The sequence below is a fragment of the Purpureocillium takamizusanense genome, chromosome 4 (assembly GCF_022605165.1).
Source record: "Purpureocillium takamizusanense chromosome 4, complete sequence".
Taxonomy (NCBI): domain Eukaryota; kingdom Fungi; phylum Ascomycota; class Sordariomycetes; order Hypocreales; family Ophiocordycipitaceae; genus Purpureocillium; species Purpureocillium takamizusanense.
In genome coordinates, this window is record NC_063071.1 from 487,233 (window position 1) to 508,270 (window position 21,038).

Here is a 21,038-nt window from a genome sequence, read left to right on the forward strand (position 1 = left end):
TCTTAAGGCCTGTTACGCAACCCGCGACCGGGTTGCCTCGCCCTATGCCCTAGAACCAGGAACTTATTCTCTGCCCCGTGGCTTAAGGCCGGATGGGAATGCACGACTGCCCGATTTAGATGTTCAGCCACATGGCCTCCGTAACTCGGCCTCCGTAGCAGAGTGGTTCGGCCCGTCTAGCAATTGCCCTGATCTAAAGCGACGTGGGCCCAAGGTCTGTTGGTATCTCTGTATCCAGCGTCCAAATACGAGCTCAAGGCACGAGCAGCAGCTTAAAGTCCGTCTGGTATGGCTCTGCGATAGACGAATGACATATATTGGTGTGTGAGGCGTGGGATTGATTGTTCCCAATGACGAGCAAAGCGGAACGAGTGGCAAAAGTTGGCTAAGCGGACAGTATTTCAAAATGACCTCATGAATTCAGTGGAACAACGTCCAACCACCTTTGACATTCCTTTCTGCACAGCGTGGCGCCTCTCATCGAAGTGCTACCGAAGTTGACGCCGTAGCCTGATGGATGTGTACAATCCTTTTTGGCCCTGTCGGTAGCAGCCGAAAGACAGGCGCCCATGGAGCCGGCTCTCTCTCCTTCATGCCTTCCTATTGCTGTTGTTAGCATTATTGTTTGATACCGGCGTTGGTGCTTTAACTGACGTGACTACTCGTGGGCCTTTTCCTCTGCGAGGATATATCTGTTCGCGAAGGGATCCTTGGCCTAGTAACCCGGGTGAGAAATACTGCTCCAAACTAGCGGGTTGAAAACTTAGTCACAAACCCTCTTCTCGTTGGCCTTTTCCTCTGCGAGGATATATCTATTTGCGAAGGGATCCGCGCCCTAGTAACCTGCGTGAGAAATACTGCTCCAATCTAGCAGGTTGAAGATTTAGTCACAAACCCTTTTCTCGTTGGCTTTTTCCTCTGCGAGGATATACCTGTTTGCGAAGGGATCCTTGTGAGGTTGACTATTAGCAGACACAATGTCACGGCTTGAAATTTTGAAATTGGAGACAAACCGGGCTTCTATGGACTTCTTGGCCCTCGGGACGGGCCACGGGAGCAGGGATTGCAGCGGCGAATCCACACATGGCGATAATAATAAAGTTGGCTTTCATGATTGCGCGGATGATCCTTCTATAAAACCAATCGGCCTTTGTTCTAGGATTTGAATGTAACGGAGAAGCTTCTTGCTGGTATGACTCCTGTCCACGGTCTGGCAGGGCGTGCGTCTTTTATACGTGGCCGCGTCGGCTCTGCGGGGCATTTGGCAGTAAAGGTCCTAAAACGGGCCAAAGCTCTTTGGTGACTGGCTTCGGAATTCTTAGAAATCACATAAATCCATGCTCGGATCTTGACTTCAGACGTTCAGCCCAGCGTAGCAGGCGGATGTCGCTTGTTGGGGTTCTTCCAAGTGCGGGCGTCTATGTAACTTTGTCTGCCATCCCCTCAAGGTACTCTTGGGTACCTGTCAATCTCAGACAGGACAATTCGGAAGATCTCTTGATGATCTCGGTTATTACCTTGACTGGACCGCATCCCCTGTGGCATCGGCAATGATTTCGTCCTTTTGCTGCAGCATTCGACCTGACGGGCCAACATCCTGATGCTACCTACTTCTTATGGTATCGTACCAGTTATTGCTCATGATAATCTCAGTGGATGCAGCCAGTGGCGAGCGGCGGCGAGTTTCCTCTGCCAAACCCCGCGATCTACGTATCTCAGCTGTTGACGGAAACGGGCATCGCCGTGGAGTAGCATGGTAGGATCTGACGTGAGACCAACGTGACCACCGAAAGTGTCATAAGCTCTGAAGCGTGTCGAATAAAAGCCATTGCATAATGGTTTTTATTATTGGAATTCATAAGTCGGACTATATATCCCAAGGCGCGGAGCATTGTCCTCTCGTAGCATCGATACATGTAACCAGTTGATTCTACCATGTCGCTCATAGAGTAGCCATGATCTGCTAGGCCAAGATTGTCAACACCGTCTATATTTGTGTATCCGCGTGCAAACTCGTGGCTGCGTTCTTGCTCAGCTTGTCAGAAGTGCCCTTTTGCAAGCAGTTAGCATTAAAATCCCGTCGTCAGGATCTGCAACAGCGGGATATAGCCGTCACGTCTTTGGCATTGTGGCCGATTGCGCCATATGTATTTCCCATTTCTCTACGATTTTGGGCCCTCAAAAAAAGGTTAATGAGATGCAGCCAGACTCGGGTGTTGCTTGAAATGGTCTAAAGGACTTTTGTCACTCTCTTAGGAGCGGCCTCGAACAGGTGTCCTCGCATATACGAGGTACCTGAGGGTACAGAAAAACATAACCAAAATACATCATAGATAGAAGGAAGTAACTTTTACGTAGCAGGAAATCGCCGTTGCCACCTGCCTGTAATGTGGATGATGCCTTCGGCACCATCCGTCACACAATTGATACAGATTTCCAAACCTTTCACAGACGCACCCCATTTTCTTTTGTTCTACAACACATGCTTGCCTCTTCTATTTTTTTCTTTGACGGCTACGTTGTTTAAAGACCACATTGCGTTGCAGAAATTATCATGGGCCTGCTACGAGAGCGAGAACAGTCACAACCATCCCATGAGATGTACGAGGCTCTCCTGTCCGAGAGCGACGCGGATATTCAGAAAGTGCAACTTCTTCAACGCCATAGCAGACGCTGTAAGACTTTCATCTGGCTATCATGTTTCACAAATGTCCTCTTTGCTGCGGGGATCATATCGCTGCTGGTGAGGCAAGGCACGATTGATCCCTCTCTCTACGACGCAGCACACTGGCCAGGCTCTTACTGTAAGTACAAAACCCGTCAGAAAACCACGGCGCATTTCATCAGCACAAGCATTCTCCTGCTGATCTGCCTGTTAGCACCTGCTGAGGAGGCCGTGAAATATGTGCCGCGCCAGTTCCTTGCGGCCTTTGGCAAAGAGACGTCTCCCTACCAGGGCTGGCCGACTGACGAGCAGGACCAGATGTGGGAAGACATGTACATATGCAAGTGACGTACCTTGGCATGCACATACTCCCATGAAGGAGACTGACAGGATCCTGTTACAGACGGGACAACATTTCAGATCGACCAAAAAGAGCACGATCGCCTCATTAACAAGACCGAACACGTTGCTATACCTGGGTTGGAAGACAAGTACATGACGGGACTTGACGTCTTTCACCAGCTGCATTGCCTGGTAAGACGCCCGTAGAGATCTCTCTCTCTCTCTCTCTCTCTCTCTCTCTCTCTCTCTCTCTCAAGGTCATCAGCTGACTTGAGCTGGTATGCAGAACATGATCCGCCAGAACCTCTATCCCAAAAGATACAATTCATCCATAGTTCGAGAAGACGGTACAATCGACTATCCCAAATGGAGACATGTCGGTAAGCTGATGGCGCCAATGTACAGTTCAACATTGGCTTGCTAATCAGTAAAGACCACTGCATCGAGTCAATACGACAATCAATCACTTGCAACGTCGACATTAGCATGATTAGATACAAGTGGTCTTCGTACGACATGATTGAGCCACAGCTCGGTGTCATGCACATGTGTCGCGATTTTGACAGAATTCGCGACTGGGCGTACCAGCGCTATGTCGATCCGGGCAATCGGCGACAGCACGTCGAGAACGGCAGGATTGTCGACTACTCAGAGGCCGGCACCAGCTTCGAGGATAATGCGGCGGATTATGCTCCCAAAGGGTGGGATAAAACTATAAATGATCTTTAGGAATGTCTCCCCTTTATAACGACTACATACCTTACTTCCTTTATCGCTAGGCAAAGGGCAAGCCAGACCTTAAAAAGAATAGTCTAAATGCCTCAGATACCTTATTACTATTATAAATATTTACTTTTGCCTATATTACTTTCCGGTCTTATAATATATATTATAGTCTAATAGAAGTTAAGGGTTATATTAATAAAGAGGGAAAAGAGCGGCAGCTTATACTTACTTACCTTATTTATATAGGGGTAAAAGCTATATAATATATAATTAGCTAGAAAAAGAATAAAAGTAAGATATCTATATAGCTAATACTTTTAATTTATATAGCTAATATTATTTATAAATATATTTAAAATCTTAATCTTAACCCTTTAATATACTTAACCCTTAATATATACTTAAAAACTTATCTTTAACCGTTTAATATACTTAACCCTCTATATATACTTAAAATCTCTAATTTAACCCTTTAATATACTTAACCCTCTATATATACTTAAAAACTTATCTTTAACTCTCTAATTTACTTAACCCTCTAGATATACTTAAAATTCTTTACTTAACCCTTTAATATACTTAGCCCTTTAAGTATACTTAAAAGCCTTTACTTAACCCTCTAATATACTTAACCCTTTAAATATACCTAAAATCCCTTACTTAACCCTCTATTATATTTAACCCTCTATATATACTTAAAATCCTTTACTTAACCCTCTACTATACTTAACCCTTTATATTTACTTAAAACTCCTTACTTAACCCTTTAATATACTTAACCCTTTAAATATAAGTTATATTATTTATTATAAGTTAAGTATTAATATTAACTTAGCTATTAGCTATTATAATTTTACTTACTTTAAGGTAAGTCTATAATATTTAAGAAATATAATAAAGTCTTTTAGCTTATAATTATAATAAGGATTTATAATAATTAAATATTATAGATTATTAAAAGTCTCTTTATTTATGATTTTTATATAAAATAAATACTTAATTTTTCTTAAGCTTATTGTAATGAACGTACTATTGCATGCGAATATAGATAGTGAATTAGGTTACGTACGTAACGCGCCTAAACTATAGGGTATTAGAGCCCGTTTAGCTAGCGAACTAAAAGCTTGAACCTATAAGCTTTAGTCTTATAATACTATTACCCCTACGCTCGTCCGACTATACTATTGCTTCTCTTACTTAACTACTAAACTGATATCTAGCGAGTAAGCCGTTATACTTATATTATAAAGCTTTAATAATATAATTTTATAATAAATAACGCTATATATATATAATTAAGCTCTTTATAAGCTAATATATTACTAATATAGTTATTGTTTCTTTTCTTTACTATAATATATTTATTAGCCTTTATAAAGTCTTAAATAGCTTTAATTTTAATATTTAAGCTCTTTTATAGCTTTAATCTAAATAAGGCTAATAGCTTAAAATATTCCTTTAAAGATAATATTATTAACATAATAAAAAAGGTATAAAAAAGCGGCTTAAAGTAATTAATATAAGGAATAGTCTTTATAAATAACGGTAATTATAAATAATTAAAATAGCTTAAAAGATATAATAAAATATTATATATAAATGCCTTAATATATAGTCTTATAGTCTTATATATTTCGTATTATAGCTATTAGGGTCATAACTAGCCGCAATAAGCTATATTAAATTATATAGGAAATAGGCGTATATATAAGTTACCGAAGGCGAGTTAATCCGTCCTGCCTATTCGGGCTCGAAACATAGTGGGACTAACTCCGGAGGGCAGTAGGATTAAGCGCACCGACGGCGCCCCCAGCGCCGCAGGATGAGTGCATGTCCAGGTGCCGACCAATCAGTCGCCCACTCAGTGCTATCCACAAATAGCTGAGAAAGTCGGACCATAATTGATTCCTCGGGCATGAAGGAAACGCTTCAGGCATAAAGAGAACGCGCTGCAGTTTTGAGACGCCATTCTGCCAGAGTCGACAGCAAAAGTCCTGTAACGCCATTCTCATCCCTTTCAAGAGCATACCGATCCACAAACTGACATCTACTGCCTGTCAATCTTGATCCCTATCTGACCTCAGCCGGAGACCTACCTCTTCTCTGCTCGCTGTCCTTTCGCACGCCTAGCTAAACGGTGTGATGGATATAAATCGGGCCGAACGGCAGGCGAAGAGAGTCCTGATCATGGTGTCGCGGAGAAGCCCGCAGTGGGAGAAAGCGTGGACATTTCCCGAGGAACTAATTGTCATTGCACTGCGACTCGCACAGGAGAGCGGACTGCTTCCACAATGCGTGCAAGAGGACTCATCCGCAACCCGATTCCTGGCAAAGGAGAGGTGGGATGGTCGAACATTCATCGTGTTTGACGTCTATCACGACACCTACGACCCCGATAGAGCTCACATGCATGGCCAAGAAGATAACCTGCCTGTGATTGAGGTTTATTTGAGTCGAAAGGAGGTCGCGAGGATGGCGGGCAACCCGACAGCGAACAAGGTCAATGGCGACGTCAGAGCTCTCCATAATGCGACTGGTCCAGGCAGCCGACCGCCCTTTAGCGTTGACCACAGCGAAGGGAAAGTGCCCTTCTATAATAACCCGCGATCTTCTGAGTCATGTGGCGTAACGGGCTTGTCTCTCAGTTGAATATAGACGCCTAGCGACATCGCACTAGGGGGTGAACACTCTATAGAGCCGCCGCCGCCGCCATGCCGACCTTCTACTCCATTCCCCTAAAAGTTTCGCCTACGACACCCCAGGTCTAGATCCGGGTGTCTTACGTGCCGTTACCGCAAGAAGAAATGTAACGAGACCCATGGGTGCTGCACGGCCTGCTGGCGAGGGAGACTCAATTGCCAGTGGCCGGATATTACCACCACCTCGGAAGACAGACGGCCTAAGCAACTGAACAACTCAGAAGCTCGGGGCATGAGTTCCACGCCGACCTCTACGAGCCTCGCCGTCACCGACTAAACTCGTCCCTGTCACTTGACTAGCGCATCGTCTCTTCTTCTTCGACGCTATATCACTGAAACGGCTGCTAAACTTGCGACGATAGAGTCGTTGATAGTTAATCCGTTCCTCTCTTGTGTGCTATCGGTCGCTTTCTCGGACGACACGTTGATGCATGTAGTCCTGGCTGTGGCAGGGGCTCATTTGCCATTCAAGGCTAGTGATGTAAGCGTTATTAGAGCTTCGACGCGGCAGCATTATGGTTGCGCCGTTCGAGGGGTATAGACCAATCTAGCAAACGGAGAGGCCGCGGGAGCGCAGCCTAAGGGACAACTACTCCTTGTCATTGCGTTGCTTTGCCATTATGAAGTATGTCGTATCAGCAGAACCCTCAACCAGCTTGACCGCTGCCTGACCATTTGGGCCATGTATTAGGTCTTGGCGAACTCGCCGCAAAGTGCACTGTCCATACACCTCGGTGCCTTGCGACAGCTATTTCGTCGTCTTTCTTATGGTCACGATAGGTCAGAGAACCATATTCTTCAGCCAGACGAGCAGCTGGCCCTTGCGCTTGAGATATACTCTTTCCAAGTTCTCGTCCACAATACCGTCACTCCAGGCCCGAGAAACGGGGATGGTGTCACGGACGAGGCCGCCGTTACATCCCACTGCCCTCGCTATCTGGATCCCCAATATGCCCTAGGCGGGATCTTTAGTGGCAGTCGTGGACTCGTTGACCTCATTCCGCGCGCGAAACGTTTTATCGTTGGCGCCTCGCCGAAGAAGCCCTCGGACTAACAGAACCAGCCCCCGAACTTGAAGATGCCACACACGACTTGCGACAGATTGACCGCTGGAGGGTAGAAGAAGAAAAGCCGTCTTCAGCACCAAGTCGGTCTTGTCATAGCGGCAACTATATCGGGAAGGCCCAGCAAAGCATGGCTGCCGAATGCCTTCGCCATGCACTGCACATTTACAGCCTTGCAGTCGTAGTAGGCTCCTCGCAGCTCTCGCCAATTACGAAGAACGAGGCCTTGGCCCACGCAAACGCCATGTTCGACCTGTCCATGTATTGGAGGGAGTACCGGCTTCTTCGAATACTCTCTGGGCCGTTACCATTGCGGCGTCTTGCTTGCTGGATGGTCGGCGCCGCCGACGATTAGCGGACAGACTGTCGCGTTCGGTCTTCAAGATGCAGCACCTCGTGTCTTGGAGCAAATTCCAGGAGTTGCTCTGGAAAGAATCGGACCCTCTCGTATGTGGACCTCATGGTTTACAAGCCGTTGCGGAAAAGTACGGCATGGCCGTGGCCATCCTGTGACATTTCATTTTACGCGGAGACTTGCAGGCTTTGCTTGTAGAAGAGCATACGCCCTACCATCTGGGTTGGCAAGTTTAGGTAGGAAAGTACAGTCATTGCTCTATATACCGAGTACTTCCTAGACTCCAGTCGGATTGCCGACAGGAGGATGCAATCACCACGCCATCCCCGACGCCGTCTAGATGGATCCCACATAGCCCTCGTTGGCCGTCCTCTCCACATGCCGTGGATGTCATGTTCCTACGACCGCCGTCAGATCAGAATGCGAACCATCAAAGCCGCAGTTCCGCAGTGTGCCATGTCGTGAATATTGCGTTGTCTTTAATATTGAGTAGACGGTTATTTGCCCGGCAGTGTTTCTCTACTCCAGGCTGGCGTAGTCGAGCAGTGACACACCCGGCTTCTCGCGCCGCTCTCTGACCTCGATGCCCGGACCGATGGCGTGCGCTCTCCGTCTCGACGTGGGGAAAACCTTGAAGCAGTCAGATACAGCGCATTACAAAAACTGAACAGGAGTCGCTTGGCTCCCGTCAAGCCACGGCCGACGCCTTTCTCTCGCCCGCGAGCGTACTACCCAGCGCACGACGCTCATCTACTCACCTTGGTGCCGCCCCAGCCTAACCTAAACGCAGCCTCGTGGGCGAAAAGCTCTCCGAAGCCCAGCATCATGCCGTTGATGAAGGGGAGGAGCAGATTGATGGCGGCGCCGCGCACCAGCGACCACACGGTGGGGGGCTTGTAGAGGATGACGGGCGACCCCGAGGACGGCGGCGACGTCGACAGCTCCTCGCCGGGGGAGTACTGCTCGCTGTCGGAGTGCATCGTGATGCCGGACTCGGCGAGGTGGTGGTTGGACGGGGAGTCTTCGGAAGCCATGGCCGCGATATCTGCCCCGCGGTCGTCGTCGTCGTCGTCGTCGTCGTCGTCTCGGCGGTTGGGGGCGGTCGGAGAGCCCAGACGTCCACATGCCGGGGATCGTGAGCTTCGGGGGGCGGGCGGCAGCGGCGCAACAGCTGTTACGTAAGCATGATGCAGTGGTTCAGGTGCCGCACTGGCAGGCCCCGGCGACAGTGACGCGGTGGGCTGGGGAGCGCCACTTCACCCACTGCGAGTGAGCTTGTGTGTGCCTGGGGCTCGAGCTCTCCACTGCTGGCCCGAGCAGTGACCTCTACCCGCTGGAGCATGATGAGGTCGGCGCTGCCTGCTTTTGTGTTCTTGCAACTCGCATAAACCTACCGCACCCAACCCCATCCCCCCTTTGAAGCAGGAAAGTGTGTTGCTTCCTGCAACACAGCTCGCACTAGCTTCGTGATCGTCTCTTCCGACATCGTCAGCTTCTTGGAAAGCCCTGCACGCACCTCTCCAAGTCTGCGCGCCTCGCCCCGCGTTCACTCCCCGCCATGGCAGACAGTGACGCTGTCGACAAGCAGAAGCTTGTCAAGGACTTTCGCTTGGCCAGCGGCGCCGCGGAAGACGTGGTGCGTACACTCTCTAACCATGTAAATGCGGTTCCACGACCCGTTACTGACATGGCTTTCCGCGCCTAGGCTGTCCAGTATCTCGACGCACACAACTGGGACTACGTTACCGCCGTCGAGAGCTACTTTGCGGACGATGACGACAGGGAGGATGAGGGCGCAGCCGCCGGACCAGACTATACCGGTCCTCGAACGCTAGATGGCCGGCCGGCGCCTCAGGCGTACCAGCGACCTGCCCGCGGCACCGCCGCGCAGCCCAAGAGGAAAGGCGTCGCGACGCTGGGCTCGTTAGGGGGCGGCTCCGCCCACCATCACGACGACGACGACGAAGATGATGACGACGATGAAGATGGCGACGACGATGGCCGAGGCAATCTTTTTGCGGGCGGCGAAAAGTCTGGTCTGGCCGTGCAGGACCCGAAGCAGCAGGAGGGCAGTGGATCGCGCGGCATCATCAACGACATCTTGGCCAAGGCGCGAGCGTAAGTGCCACTTGTTGTCACGGCGCCCGTTTACGATCTGGCTGACTCTCTTGCAGCAACTCTACGCGGCCTGAAACCGCCGATCCAGAGGCCGGCCCGTCCCGCCCGTCCCGGTTCCGCGGCACCGGCATGACGCTGGGCGGCGAGGGGATCGAGAGCCGCAGCATCCCCGACCCTCTCGGGCCCGCCCGCCCCAGCAATGCGCAGCCCCAGGAGCGGGTGCTGCACATCTGGCACGACGGATTCAGCATCGATGATGGCGACCTGCGCCGCTTCGACGACCCGGCTAACCAGGCGGACCTGGCTATGATCCGGTCCGGCAGGGCGCCCCTCCACCTCATGAACGTGCAGCACGACCAGCCCGTCGACGTCAAGCTCCACCAGCACGACAGCGCATATACGCCCCAGCCGAAGAAATACAGACCCTTTGGCGGGAGCGGACAGCGACTCGGCAGTCCCGTGCCAGGCGTGGGCGGTGGCCAGACGTCTACCCAGGCCTCCGCCGCGACGTCGAGCGCTGCCCCGGCCGCGACGACGTCCAACTCAGCCCCCACAGTGGACAGCGCGCAGCCGACCATCATGCTTCGCATCCAGATGCCTGACGGCACCAGGCTCCCCGCTCGGTTCAACACGACGCACACCATCGGCGATGTATACGGGTTCGTTCAGGGCGCATCGCCGGAGACTCGAAGTCGTCCCTGGGTCTTGGCGACGACGTTTCCCAACAAGGACCACACGGACAAGGACCTGGTGCTAGGAGAGGTTCCCGAGTTCAAGAAGGGCGGAACAGCCGTGGTCAAGTGGGCATAGATAGGCGGCACAGACAGGGGAAAGCATGATTAGGGGAAAGGCCAGGGATGCAAACGGTCACGTAGACAGAGCCTGGCAACCAGATCAGGCAATTGCCAGTTGCTGTAATCATGAGCTACATGTTGCTGTATGGCACAGACATGTACAGGTGCTTGTTTGTCGTAACGTCGTGCCCAAGCGTGATCGCTCTGTTCCAGAGCCCCCCTCCCCCCACACACTATATAACCACAACAACAAGGTATCGCTAAAGCCAAACGCCCGACTGAAAGAATCAATGCTAGAACCGAACAAGGCGCGATGGCGTGTATCAAGCCGCCGCTGCGGGAGCGGGAGCCCCCGTCACTTGGGACACGGGCCCGTCGAGGAACTTGAAGTGCTCGATGGCGATTTGGCAGTTGAGCATGGCGGCGTTGAAGCGGGCCTCTCCCGGCGGGAGGACGACCATGAGGTAGGTGTTGGTGGTGAACTTGAGAATGAAGAGATTGAAGCGCATGCCGGCCTTGTGCTCCATGCGGATAAACTGCTCGGCGTTGCGGGGGGTGCCGGTGAAGCGCGAGATGCTCTGCTTGAAGTGCTTCATGATGTTGGACATGCGCTCGAGGCGGTCCTCGGTGGGGTTGCGGTGGCCCTCGGGCGAGGTCCACGAGGAGACGGCGAGGAAGGAGGTGCGCTCAAAGAGCAGCAGCTCCTCGGCCTCGATGGCGACGCCGAGGTTGGCGAGGTTGCGCTCGATGACGGGCAGGTTGGGGACGAGGTCGTGTATGATGGAGGCCCAGGCCTTGTAGAGGCTCTGGTCCCAGATGGAGGTGGCAAAGGGGGTGAGGTCGGCGGCGGCGGCGCTGCTGGCCACGTCCCCGCTGCCGACCGAGGCGACGTACTCGGCCGTCTTCTGCTTGACGAGGCGGACGCGCTCGTCGTAGACGCTCTCGCGGGCCGAGGGGACGACCAGGTCCATCTTGTGGATGAGGACGTAGATGTTGGCCGAGGGGGAGAACTGCAGCAGGGCCGAGAGGATGGAGACGTAGGTGGCGAGGTCGCGGTCGACGTCGCGCGACTCGATGTCGAAGACGTAGATGAGGACGCCGACGTTGGAGAAGACGTGCACGCGCTGCTGCGAGAGGTAGTTTTCCATAAAGGCCTCTTGCCCGCCGCAGTCCCAGAGGTTGAGCGTCAGGTTGCCGAGGAACTTGACGTGCGAGAGGTCGATGTCGATGGTGGCGCCCCTGTCAGAAGTTTCCAGAGTCAGCCATGGTTCTGCCTCGAGCCATTGGGGGTAGAGCATCATCATCTTCTTCTTCTTCTTCGTCTTCAAGAACTCCAAGGTGCCACGACGACGATCCTTCCCCGCCCAATGATTAATAGAAGGGGAGGAGGTTGGCTCACAATCGACGTGTGTCGCGGGCTATGTAGTTGCTAAAGATGATGCTGCGCATGCTCGACTTCCCGGAGCCCGACTTGCCCATGAGCAGCACCTTTTTCTTCTTTGGCTTCTTAACCTCGTTGCGCACCTCGGCCCCGGCGGCGGCGGGCGGTCCGGTCGACGAGGAAGCGCCGCCGCTGCCGCTGGCGGTGAGGACGTCGGCCGCCGAGGAGCTGTCGTGCTGCGACGGCGGCGGCGGCTGTGCCGACGAAGCCATGGCGCTATCCGGCTGTCTGGGTTGGCTTGCTGGCAGGCTGTCTGGTCTGGCTGGCTGGCAATTGAGTGGGTGACTCGGAGGGGTGAGGAGCAGTCGGCAGGCGGATGGACGGAGGTTGGCGCTTGGAGTGAGGCGAGTAATGTGTGCGTGTGAGGTCCAGATTGAGGCTCCAAAGGGAATATCGGCGGCTTCGACGTGGGGTCGGCCCGGTAGTTTAGTAACTTAGTGGCTGGTGAGCTTTTGGAGGTGTGCCTCCTCCCCCGTAGCGCCCCGCCAAGCTTTGGGGAAGCTGCCTTCAACTGGCAGACGCGAGACTCACTGCGGAATCGAGCCCACGAGACTGGATATAAACCCGACATCTTGTATATGTAACACAGGGATGCATAGGATTCAATCGGATAGTCGGGGCCGGAATTCTGCGAGATATGGCTAGAAATACGGATGTACGGCAGGGATCAGCTAGGTATAGGGTAGGCAGCTTTTGTGGGCAGTGTTGCTCTACGAACGGCAGCAACACCATGCTTTCTTCATACGTCTACTTTACACCGCCATCCACTCTTCTTCACCCACTTCAGTTTGTCGGCATGTCAACATCTCAAAGCATTTGGTTATTCGTCAACATTCATGGCATAGACTACACGGACCATACGCAAAGGCCAGCCCACTACTTCCTCTCTTCCAGCTCAACGCGTCCGCCCTTTTCATCGTCGGCGGCCTCTTCGTCGAGGACCTTGCTCGACGCGTCGCTGTCGACGCCGGCCACCTTGTTCTCAAAGTTGCGGCCGCGCCTCTCGGGGCCGAACATGGTGGTGAAGACGATACCGAGGGCGATGATGACGGTGGCGATGCCCATGACCGGCCCGTAGGCCTCGGCCCTGTCGCCGTTCTTGAGCGTGACAAACGTCTTCTCGGCGACGGCATTGACAATCTGCGCCGACGGCGAGGAGATCATGTTGCCGACCTGGTACGTGACGCCGGGGAACGTAGAGCGATACGCCACGGGCGACAGCTCGTTGAGGTGGATGGGGACGACCCCCCAGGCGCCCTGCACGAAGAACTGCATGAAGAAGCCCGTCGCGCTCAGCGCGCGCTCGCCCTCGGGCAAGATCCACGCGGGGATAAGCACCGCCGACATCAGCGCCGACACGATGATGGCGCGCCGCCGTCCCACGAACTGGCTGAGGTAGCCGATGATGCAGCCGCCTACGCACGCGCCCGCCTTCATCAGGATCGACGCTCGCGACGCCCCCGCATTGTCCAGCTCCTTTTGCGTCAGCATAAAGGTCGTGTACGAGTCCTGCGACGTGTGCGAGTAGTAGTTGAACCACGTCATGAGGATCACGCAGTAGATGCACATCTTCCACTCCTGCGCGAGCATCTTCTTCGTCTCGCGCCAAAAGGCTCCCGGCGACGTCGACTTCTTGCCTGCCTTTTTGGCCTCGAGGAACTGGTGGGATTCGGGGAACGGGATGCGCACGAGGCCCACGGCGATGGAGATGCCGGCTGTAGAAAGTCATGGTCCTCGTTGTCAGCAACGTCCTCTGTCCTTGTCTCTCTCTCCTCCAAGCTAGGGTTGGGGGCAGCTTGGGGCAAACGCCAAGACGTACCGCCGATCCAGAAAACCGTCTTCCACGAGTCGACGCTACCGCCCACGCCAAGGTTGGCGCACGCAGCCAAGACGTAGCCGAACGAGTAGCCCTGCTGCAGGATGCCGGACATGAGGCCACGCGCATTAGCCCTATAAGTGACGTCGTCTTAGCATGTCATCTACACCAAAGGTACGAAGTATGTATGCTGAGGTGACAGCATAGGGGAACGCGCAAGGCAACCTACGGGCACTGCTCGAGCGCCATGGCGATGGCGTTTCCGTACACGCCGCCCATGAACAGCCCAAAGAGACTGCGCACGGCGAGGAACTGCGAAAACTGGGAGCTGTAGATGGTGGCAATTTGCAGCAGGCCCAGGATAATCATGTTGGCGACCATGGGCCACTTGCGACCCCATTTGTCGCCCGCGAGGCCAAAGACGGCGGCGCCGACGGACCGCAGCAGCAGCGTCAGGGTGATGGCGGTGGTAATGTCCGTCTTGGAGCGGCCGTAGTACTTGGACAGCTTGACGGTCTGGATGGACAGGGCGTGGAAGTCGAAGGCGTCGGCCGTCCAGGAGCAGAAGCCGACGAGGAAGAAGAGCCAGTCCTTGGCCGACAGCTGCGCCATGAGGCTCACGGGGTTGACGAAGCGGTCCGCCTCGTGCCACTCGCAGCGCGTCTCGCCGTACTCGTTGGACACGACCACGCGCTTCTTCCAGATGAAGAGGTCGCGCAGCGACTGCCTGGCCGTGGCCAGGGTGCCCTTGGCCAGGTCGTCGGCCTGCTCGACCCGCGCCGTCGACATGGTTGGCAAGAAAGGAGGAAGTTGTTGGGCCACAGGGCCGTGGCGGGGATTTGAATGACAAGACAGTCGCAAAAGCTCTGGCACTGCCACTTGGCTGGAAAAGACGAAAGAGAGGGCGGGTGTGAGGGGGGGCAGTATGCAGAGGAGCTCAGAGCAGCATCTGGTGGGTGTACGACGTGTTTATATAAACGGCAATAGAGATACAAAGTAACTACTACATGCACATACATCGTCTCACCTCGGGCGAGGCGCGCCCGCCATGTTCCAGAACGAGGGTGGAGGTCTCGTACCGAACCGTATCGTACCAAGTCACGCGTTCGTCGCTCACTCGTCGCTCGTCGTGGCTCGATCCCCTCAACACCCAGCACCACCGCGGTGGAGGCGTGACCGAACGAGGGCTACGACATTTTCCGAAGCACGAGCAGGGATGCTGAAGCGTGTGAGCGTGCGTGAGTGACCCAGCACGGCAAGGGGAAACGCAACCAAGTCTGCCGGCGGGCAAGGAAAGGCAAACGCGCCCCAGATCCGATGGCGTGGGGGGGAGGAGGCGCGGGATCGCGAGGACGGACTCCATACCGTAGAGGAGGAGGAGGAGGAGGAGGAGGAGAAGGGCCAATGACCAAGGTACCAGCCAGCAGCCAACAAGAACACCTGGTGCACACTTCGTACTGAATCTCCATCATCGCGTGCATCTTCAGCCACGCCCCACGGGAACGGCCAACCCGGCGCACCAACAGGGTTCAAGGGCATGGCACCCACCAATACAGGAGGAGGGGGAGGGACTTGACGCTGCGATCCGCGGCGGCGGACGACCTTCTTGGTTGGGCCAAGCCGAGGAGCAGATCTGGGGGCTGGCGAGGCGGCTGCCGGGGAAAGGCGAGGAGGATTTGGTCTTTGGTCTGGCTGGGCTGGGCTGGTTTGGCTGGTGGTGATTTCCCTGGGTGGAGGTGGAGGTGGAGGACCGGGTTTGGGGCGTCGGCCATCCTTCCATGCGGCGATGGAGCTACGGCTCTTACCCACCATCTTCTTTGTGGAGTAAGCTATGCACTAACCTACTGGGTAGACGAAGTTTGGAGAGCGTGAGGAGGGATCTGGCGTGGGGAACAAAAACATTTTGTGGAGGACTGGACTTTGTCTCGACTCTGGGGGCTCCTGCCACGCTGGAGACCGCCCAGGCACGGTACGCACGTACGTACGTGCGTGTCACCACAGTGACATGATGCAGACAAGAAAAAAAAAAGGGCGTCTGAGTGTTGTGCAGTTCTACCGCAGGGGAGAGCGTCTTCACACGCGCGCGCGAGAGGGGCAGCAGCAAGGGCAGGCAGGCAGGCCTCGGCCTCGGCAGGCGAGACAGTTGAGGCAATCTATTTCTGGTCACGCCGCTGGGGTGTCTCACAGCAGAGCCCTTGCTCGCCGCAGGATAGGGATTGTATGCACGCCGGGGAGGAGGGAAACCGGTACCGGACGCTGAGGCCTGCTGATTGAAGGAAGGGAGGGGAGAAAGAAAGAAGAAAACAGGGTCATCCCCGCGAACCAGGCAAAGATTCTGTTGCCGGCGGTGTGAAAGATCTAAACCTGCAGGAAGGAAACCAGCGGCAGCGGTCCAGGCACAAGAAAAAGAGGGAACGAACCAAAATGTTGGAGCAGCTCACGGGCACGGACGGACTGCCGGGGGACCTTTTTTTTTTTTTTTTTTGCGGCTCAAGCCACGGACGGGGGGGCACGGGAGGAGGGAGGGCTGGGGGCTACGATTGATGTACCGAGCGCGTTCGGCGATGAGGCGAGCCGTCTATCTGACGACCACGGGTGAGAGGGGAGAAAGTGAAGCACCGTGATGAAGCCGTCGAGCCGTGTCATGTGGTGAAACCCAGTTGCTGACATCGCATATGCATTGTATCAATGGCGGCGGCGGCTACTAACTAGGTATCCCCATGGAACGCTTCGTATCGAATAGGTATCTGCTTGGGGTCAGAGCACAACCACGGCGACGGCCATGGGTTTGGGCTTTAGCCCACCTCTCTGTGCTTTCTCCGCGTGCGTGCGTGCGTGCCAGGTTAGTTGGTGGGGGAGGATTTGCAGCGAGGGCGGGACGCGCGCGAGTAAGTGAGGTGAGTGAGTGTGTTTTGGCTCAGCAATAGACTTACCCGCACGCTTAACATTAACCTTAGCCGCGAGGTTAACGTTAACTGTGCATGTACGAAGTAACAGGACGAAAGTAGGTATGTACGAATCAGACCAACAACCACCAGCAACTCCATCGGCAGCGATGATCCCGTCGTCTGTCAGCGCTGGTTCGCTGGAGATTGACCGAGACACAGCAAGCGTTTGTGGCAAGCAGGGATGTTGGCAGGGCAGGGCATTGCATCAGTACTAACTAGGTTAATGGATGGGGTGGTGGAGGCGCACAACGTGGAGGCGTGTGGGAGCCCCCCATCCCCCCTCCATGTCCCCCATGTCTCCATGGCCCCCTCCATCTCACTCCCTCCCCGCACTGAGAGAAAGAAGGGGGGGAGGGAACATCCTTGGAGGCAGGCACACCAGATACACACACAGGTTTTGTAAGAGAGGTCTGAGAGGTCTGAGAGACCTGAGAGGCCTGAGAGGGTGAAAGGTAGAACGTGGTCATCAGCGGGATGTGGAGAATGTCTTTCATGTTCTGGCGGCGCACGGAAGGGAGCTCCAAGCCGTTCTACGCAACTGTCTGGCGGCCGTGACACGCCTGTGCTGCCTGCCCGGGGAGGCCTTCTCCAGTCTTCTGCCTGCCGAGTTCGATAGACGACTGGCACTTATGACTTGACTGTACCATGGGCACACGATGCCTACAAACTTGGACGCAATGGGCAGGAACGACAGTAATTGAACTTTAAACACGTACGAAGCGCGCCAAAACTTACGCTCACGCCTAGCGAATCCTTTGAGAGAGAGAGCCGGTTTTCTCCGCCGTGGGGTAAAAAACCAAGGGCTCCCATCTTTCAGTAAATAAGGCCAATAAACATGAAGGTACTACAGACCGACTTCAGTGGCGCAAAGGGGGCGACGGCAGCGGCGGCGGCGACTCGGCTCAAGGAAAAAAAAAGATGGAAAAAAAAAACCGCGCTGGTTTTGTTTGCGTTCCCGTGACCTGCGTCAGAGACACAGCCCGTGACGTTATGGAAACGCAACTATCACGGCTGAGACTCGGTCGTTGTGTGTTTCGGAGCGTGCAAAATCCGTCCACGGAGATGGAGGTTACACGCAGGATCAGATGGTGCAGCGGCTGCTGTTGGCGCGACGAGCCAGCCCGCCCGTCTCTGAGTTGTCGTCGTCGGTATTGATGCCATTCATAGCTCTATGGGCGTCGCAGGATCGCTCTTCCACGACGTAAGAGGGTGTCGCCCCAACCGTAGCATCAATGATAGTCAGCGTTCAATTTGGCAGAGCGTTTGTCGGTCGAGACACAGTATATGGTGCGTCCTTTTCTTTTCGCCTTTTCGTCCATGCTCAGTTGCGAAACAATCGCTCAGTACGATCCCTTTCGTGCGCCGTGATATGAGTTACGTGACGTGTAGCCCGGGCATCTTCTCGCCGAGTAGAGGATAAGAAAGGCCGCACCAGGTCACAGGGCGGTTCGACCATGGTCGTATGTAGCGATAGCGCTCACGGAGACAATAATATTAGGCGACAAGCAATCTCTCGAGTGATCTGGTTGATAAGATGACCAAAGTATAAATTGAGCGTGTTCGCCCACCCGACGAGCACATCGCCTCCGCGACAGAGACTCGCTCGTCCCCCCCATTGATGTCCCATCATCGCCATAACTCTCGCCTCAGACTCCAGACTCCAGTCTCCAGTTCCATCGTGAAGCCAAGCCCCCATATCGACTACGCACATATCCATCCGCCGTCTCTCGTCAGACATGAGCACACACGCCCCCGCCCACACCAACAGCCCAGAGGTCATGGAGACCCTCAGGGGCCGTTATGAATGCCCCAACACGGCGTGCGAACCGCGCAAGATCACCAAGGACAAGGGGTCGCCGTGCCCCAAGTGCGGCGCCGCCCGCATCGAGCCCCTCACGAACCGCAAAATCGTCCCCCCCCCGGCCCGGACATGTATTATTTCATGAAGAGAGATGACGGGGTCGAGGTCAAGTACTACGTCGACGAGCACAGGCGCAAGTACAGCAAGGGCGCCAACGGCGAGCGCACCATGCTGCAGAGGCGGCGTCTCGCTCCTCCCATGGAGTGGTGGGAGTGACACGACGAAGACGAGAAGCTGGTAGCAAGCAACGTACTGCCGGGGGAGGGGGCACTGGCTTGCGCATGCTCGGGACAGTCCAGTTCGAAGGCGGTGGTGGGGAGAGGCGGGGGACAACTAGGGACAATGCCTCTCCGAGAGTCCCTCAGCATGAAGGTATTCCAGAAAGTCCATCTTTCTTGCACGACAATAAATCGCCTGGTGGCCAATTCCTGTATACACACGCGTGCAACGTGAGCTAAGCACTATGCGGCCGCCCTTCCATCCCACCTCATGGATTGGGCTGTTCTGGAACCACGTCAAGTAGACAAACCATTGAACACAAAACACCAGACCGCCCGCAAACGCGGTGCCGCGTGACCATCTCAAATCACATCGTCATCCCTGGGGTCCCGTGCTTCCTCTGCCCCGGATCGAACCATTTTCATTTCTCTTTGTTTAAGGTTTGAGGCGGCGTTCGCATCATATCCATAGATACTACTGCTGGTCTATTATCCCTGTGCGACAGGTTCATGCGACCAGCCCGCCGAGGCAAGACGCTCCCACGGACAGACAGACTTTCGTCGATTACATATAAACCAGCCCCCCTCCCTCTTCTAACGTTTCGCGAGACCTTGCCCGACGCAGTACTCCCCCGGCGGACAAGGCCCACAAACCGCTTCACTAATTCCAGGGGTCATCCTTGGCCCCCCACCACCTGTCCCCTCCTCCGCTCTTCCCCGGTCCACAGTCTGGCCTGCTAGTAGTAGTAGTCCCAGTCTGCCCCAGGTGAACTTTGTCCGGAAGCCCGCTCCTCACCTGCCGAGCGGCGGCGCTGGGGTATGTGACGTGGGTCTCCGGCAGAGACGAAGCGTGGGGGAGCACACAGACACACACACACACGTAGTGCGGCGTCGTGGCCGGGCTTGCTTCATGCCGGGCCGGGCATGAAAGAGAGCAGGACATGCGCGAAGGATTCACCGTGCGGAGAAGTAATGCCGCCAATCGCGAGGGGGCAAGTAAATGTATGTGTGAGGCACTCAACACCGTGGCGTCCATCTCGAGACGGCGTGTCCGTTCATCCATCGGCGAGGAGTAACGAGTGTGTGCTGCGACGATCAACAAAGTGAGGGTGGCCGTCGCACGCCTTGTATACAGCATCTGTCCTGTTCTTAACTCCTCCAGCCATCCCGTACTCAGGGCCGTCCTTAGCAGCGGCGTCGTGCCCCCAGATTACGGGAAGCGCTGCGACATTACCGTTGCGGTCAAACTGGGGATGGTGGAAGGCCTGGCGGTTTCGAAACATTCTTATTTTTTTTCGATTCTTTGACATGCCCGCCGTCTGTGCTGTCGCCGTGGGGGAGCAGTTCTGACAGGCTCCCCAACGGCGTTGCATTCCCCCATATTTTCCCAGTTGCCCGGCTTGGCCTTGTTTTCTGGCCTTGCCTCTTGGTGCGTGCTGCTGCCCCCGTCATGTTGTCTCGCTCGCAGGGCAGCGTCGCAGCACCAGCACCAGCACCGCGTGTGCTCGCTCGGGCCTCTACTTCTGCAGGTTTGTAGCTACTTACGAAGTACTTTCGTACAATTTGCCCTGCCGCTTCATCCAACCGACGCGGCGCGGGGTGAATGAGTGGCTGAGTGTGTGCGTGTGGTTTGTGTGCGCGCCAGACGCTGATCACGTCATGACAGCACGATGAGGGGTTTGGCGGTACGCAATCATGCAAGCACCAGTATCAGTACATACGTACACGAGCTTCTCCCGGGCAAAAGACGTCCGAGCAGCCGTCCAACCGGCATGTCCGTCGGAGTCAAGACCGGGGGGGGGGGCTTTTCTGCGTCCATTCGCTGTCCCTCTCGCCAACCCGACGACGATGACGGAAGGCACGTCTACACAGATTTTGTACTTGTGTCTGCCACGCCGTGCAAAGCGGCAAAGTAGTAGCCCCGAGATGGGGGCCACGTGCCGTCCCTCGTGTTTGCCGTCTGTCCGGTGGTTCTTCCCTGCCCATACCAA

The 21,038-nt window shown here is 54.6% G+C and overlaps 6 protein-coding genes across 6 annotated transcripts; 3 read left to right on the forward strand and 3 right to left on the reverse strand.

Moving 5' to 3' along the window:
- The first annotated feature begins 2,498 nt into the window (after positions 1 to 2,498).
- JDV02_004803 (uncharacterized protein) lies at positions 2,499 to 3,882 on the forward strand. The gene is made up of 5 exons (XM_047986041.1): positions 2,499 to 2,804; positions 2,880 to 3,005; positions 3,069 to 3,199; positions 3,294 to 3,387; positions 3,441 to 3,882. Exons 1-5 carry the CDS (start codon positions 2,555 to 2,557, stop codon positions 3,734 to 3,736), a joined length of 897 nt encoding a protein of 298 aa, XP_047842021.1. The 5' UTR covers positions 2,499 to 2,554; the 3' UTR covers positions 3,737 to 3,882.
- Positions 3,883 to 5,875: 1,993 nt separating this feature from the next.
- JDV02_004804 (uncharacterized protein) lies at positions 5,876 to 6,382 on the forward strand (the record flags this gene model as incomplete). Its single annotated transcript, XM_047986042.1, has 1 exon — positions 5,876 to 6,382. One exon carries the CDS (start codon positions 5,876 to 5,878, stop codon positions 6,380 to 6,382), a length of 507 nt encoding a protein of 168 aa, XP_047842022.1.
- Positions 6,383 to 8,042: 1,660 nt separating this feature from the next.
- JDV02_004805 (uncharacterized protein) lies at positions 8,043 to 8,932 on the reverse strand. Its single transcript, XM_047986043.1, has 2 exons — positions 8,610 to 8,932; positions 8,043 to 8,481 (listed from the first exon to the last, which is right to left on the reverse strand). Exons 1-2 carry the CDS (start codon positions 8,883 to 8,885, stop codon positions 8,371 to 8,373), a joined length of 387 nt encoding a protein of 128 aa, XP_047842023.1. The 5' UTR covers positions 8,886 to 8,932; the 3' UTR covers positions 8,043 to 8,370.
- A 232-nt stretch (positions 8,933 to 9,164) lies between these two features.
- Positions 9,165 to 10,779, forward strand: SHP1 (protein phosphatase regulator; the record flags this gene model as incomplete). Its single annotated transcript, XM_047986044.1, has 3 exons — positions 9,165 to 9,487; positions 9,557 to 9,969; positions 10,026 to 10,779. The coding sequence occupies exons 1-3, from the start codon at positions 9,410 to 9,412 to the stop codon at positions 10,777 to 10,779; spliced, it is 1,245 nt and encodes a 414-aa protein (XP_047842024.1). The 5' UTR covers positions 9,165 to 9,409.
- GTR1 (GTP-binding protein gtr1) lies at positions 10,699 to 12,582 on the reverse strand. Its single transcript, XM_047986045.1, has 2 exons — positions 12,163 to 12,582; positions 10,699 to 12,002 (listed from the first exon to the last, which is right to left on the reverse strand). The coding sequence occupies exons 1-2, from the start codon at positions 12,414 to 12,416 to the stop codon at positions 11,087 to 11,089; spliced, it is 1,170 nt and encodes a 389-aa protein (XP_047842025.1). The 5' UTR covers positions 12,417 to 12,582; the 3' UTR covers positions 10,699 to 11,086.
- Positions 12,583 to 12,910: 328 nt separating this feature from the next.
- On the reverse strand, positions 12,911 to 15,747 carry JDV02_004808 (uncharacterized protein). The gene is made up of 4 exons (XM_047986046.1): positions 15,293 to 15,747; positions 14,250 to 15,239; positions 14,024 to 14,154; positions 12,911 to 13,919 (listed from the first exon to the last, which is right to left on the reverse strand). Exons 2-4 carry the CDS (start codon positions 14,807 to 14,809, stop codon positions 13,081 to 13,083), a joined length of 1,530 nt encoding a protein of 509 aa, XP_047842026.1. The 5' UTR covers positions 14,810 to 15,239; positions 15,293 to 15,747; the 3' UTR covers positions 12,911 to 13,080.
- Between the last annotated feature and the right edge of the window lie 5,291 nt (positions 15,748 to 21,038).

What these genes read in the sequence shown, in the direction of transcription:
- JDV02_004803 (XM_047986041.1), top strand. Translation starts at nt 2,555, where the DNA reads ATGGGCCTGCTACGAGAGCGAGAACAGTCACAACCATCCCATGAGATG. An exon ending in GTGGGAAGACATGTACATAT is followed by an intron (nt 3,006 to 3,068) that starts GCAAGTGACGTA and finishes ATCCTGTTACAG; the next exon opens with ACGGGACAACATTTCAGATC. An exon ending in TCCCAAATGGAGACATGTCG is followed by an intron (nt 3,388 to 3,440) that starts GTAAGCTGATGG and finishes TAATCAGTAAAG; the next exon opens with ACCACTGCATCGAGTCAATA.
- JDV02_004805 (XM_047986043.1), bottom strand. Translation starts at nt 8,885, where the DNA reads ATGGCTTCCGAAGACTCCCCGTCCAACCACCACCTCGCCGAGTCCGGC. An exon ending in TAGGCTGGGGCGGCACCAAG is followed by an intron (nt 8,482 to 8,609) that starts GTGAGTAGATGA and finishes GACTGCTTCAAG; the next exon opens with GTTTTCCCCACGTCGAGACG.
- GTR1 (XM_047986045.1), bottom strand. Translation starts at nt 12,416, where the DNA reads ATGGCTTCGTCGGCACAGCCGCCGCCGCCGTCGCAGCACGACAGCTCC. An exon ending in GCCCGCGACACACGTCGATT is followed by an intron (nt 12,003 to 12,162) that starts GTGAGCCAACCT and finishes AACTTCTGACAG; the next exon opens with GGGCGCCACCATCGACATCG.
- JDV02_004808 (XM_047986046.1), bottom strand. Translation starts at nt 14,809, where the DNA reads ATGTCGACGGCGCGGGTCGAGCAGGCCGACGACCTGGCCAAGGGCACC. An exon ending in ATGGCGCTCGAGCAGTGCCC is followed by an intron (nt 14,155 to 14,249) that starts GTAGGTTGCCTT and finishes CGTCACTTATAG; the next exon opens with GGCTAATGCGCGTGGCCTCA. An exon ending in GACGGTTTTCTGGATCGGCG is followed by an intron (nt 13,920 to 14,023) that starts GTACGTCTTGGC and finishes GACTTTCTACAG; the next exon opens with CCGGCATCTCCATCGCCGTG.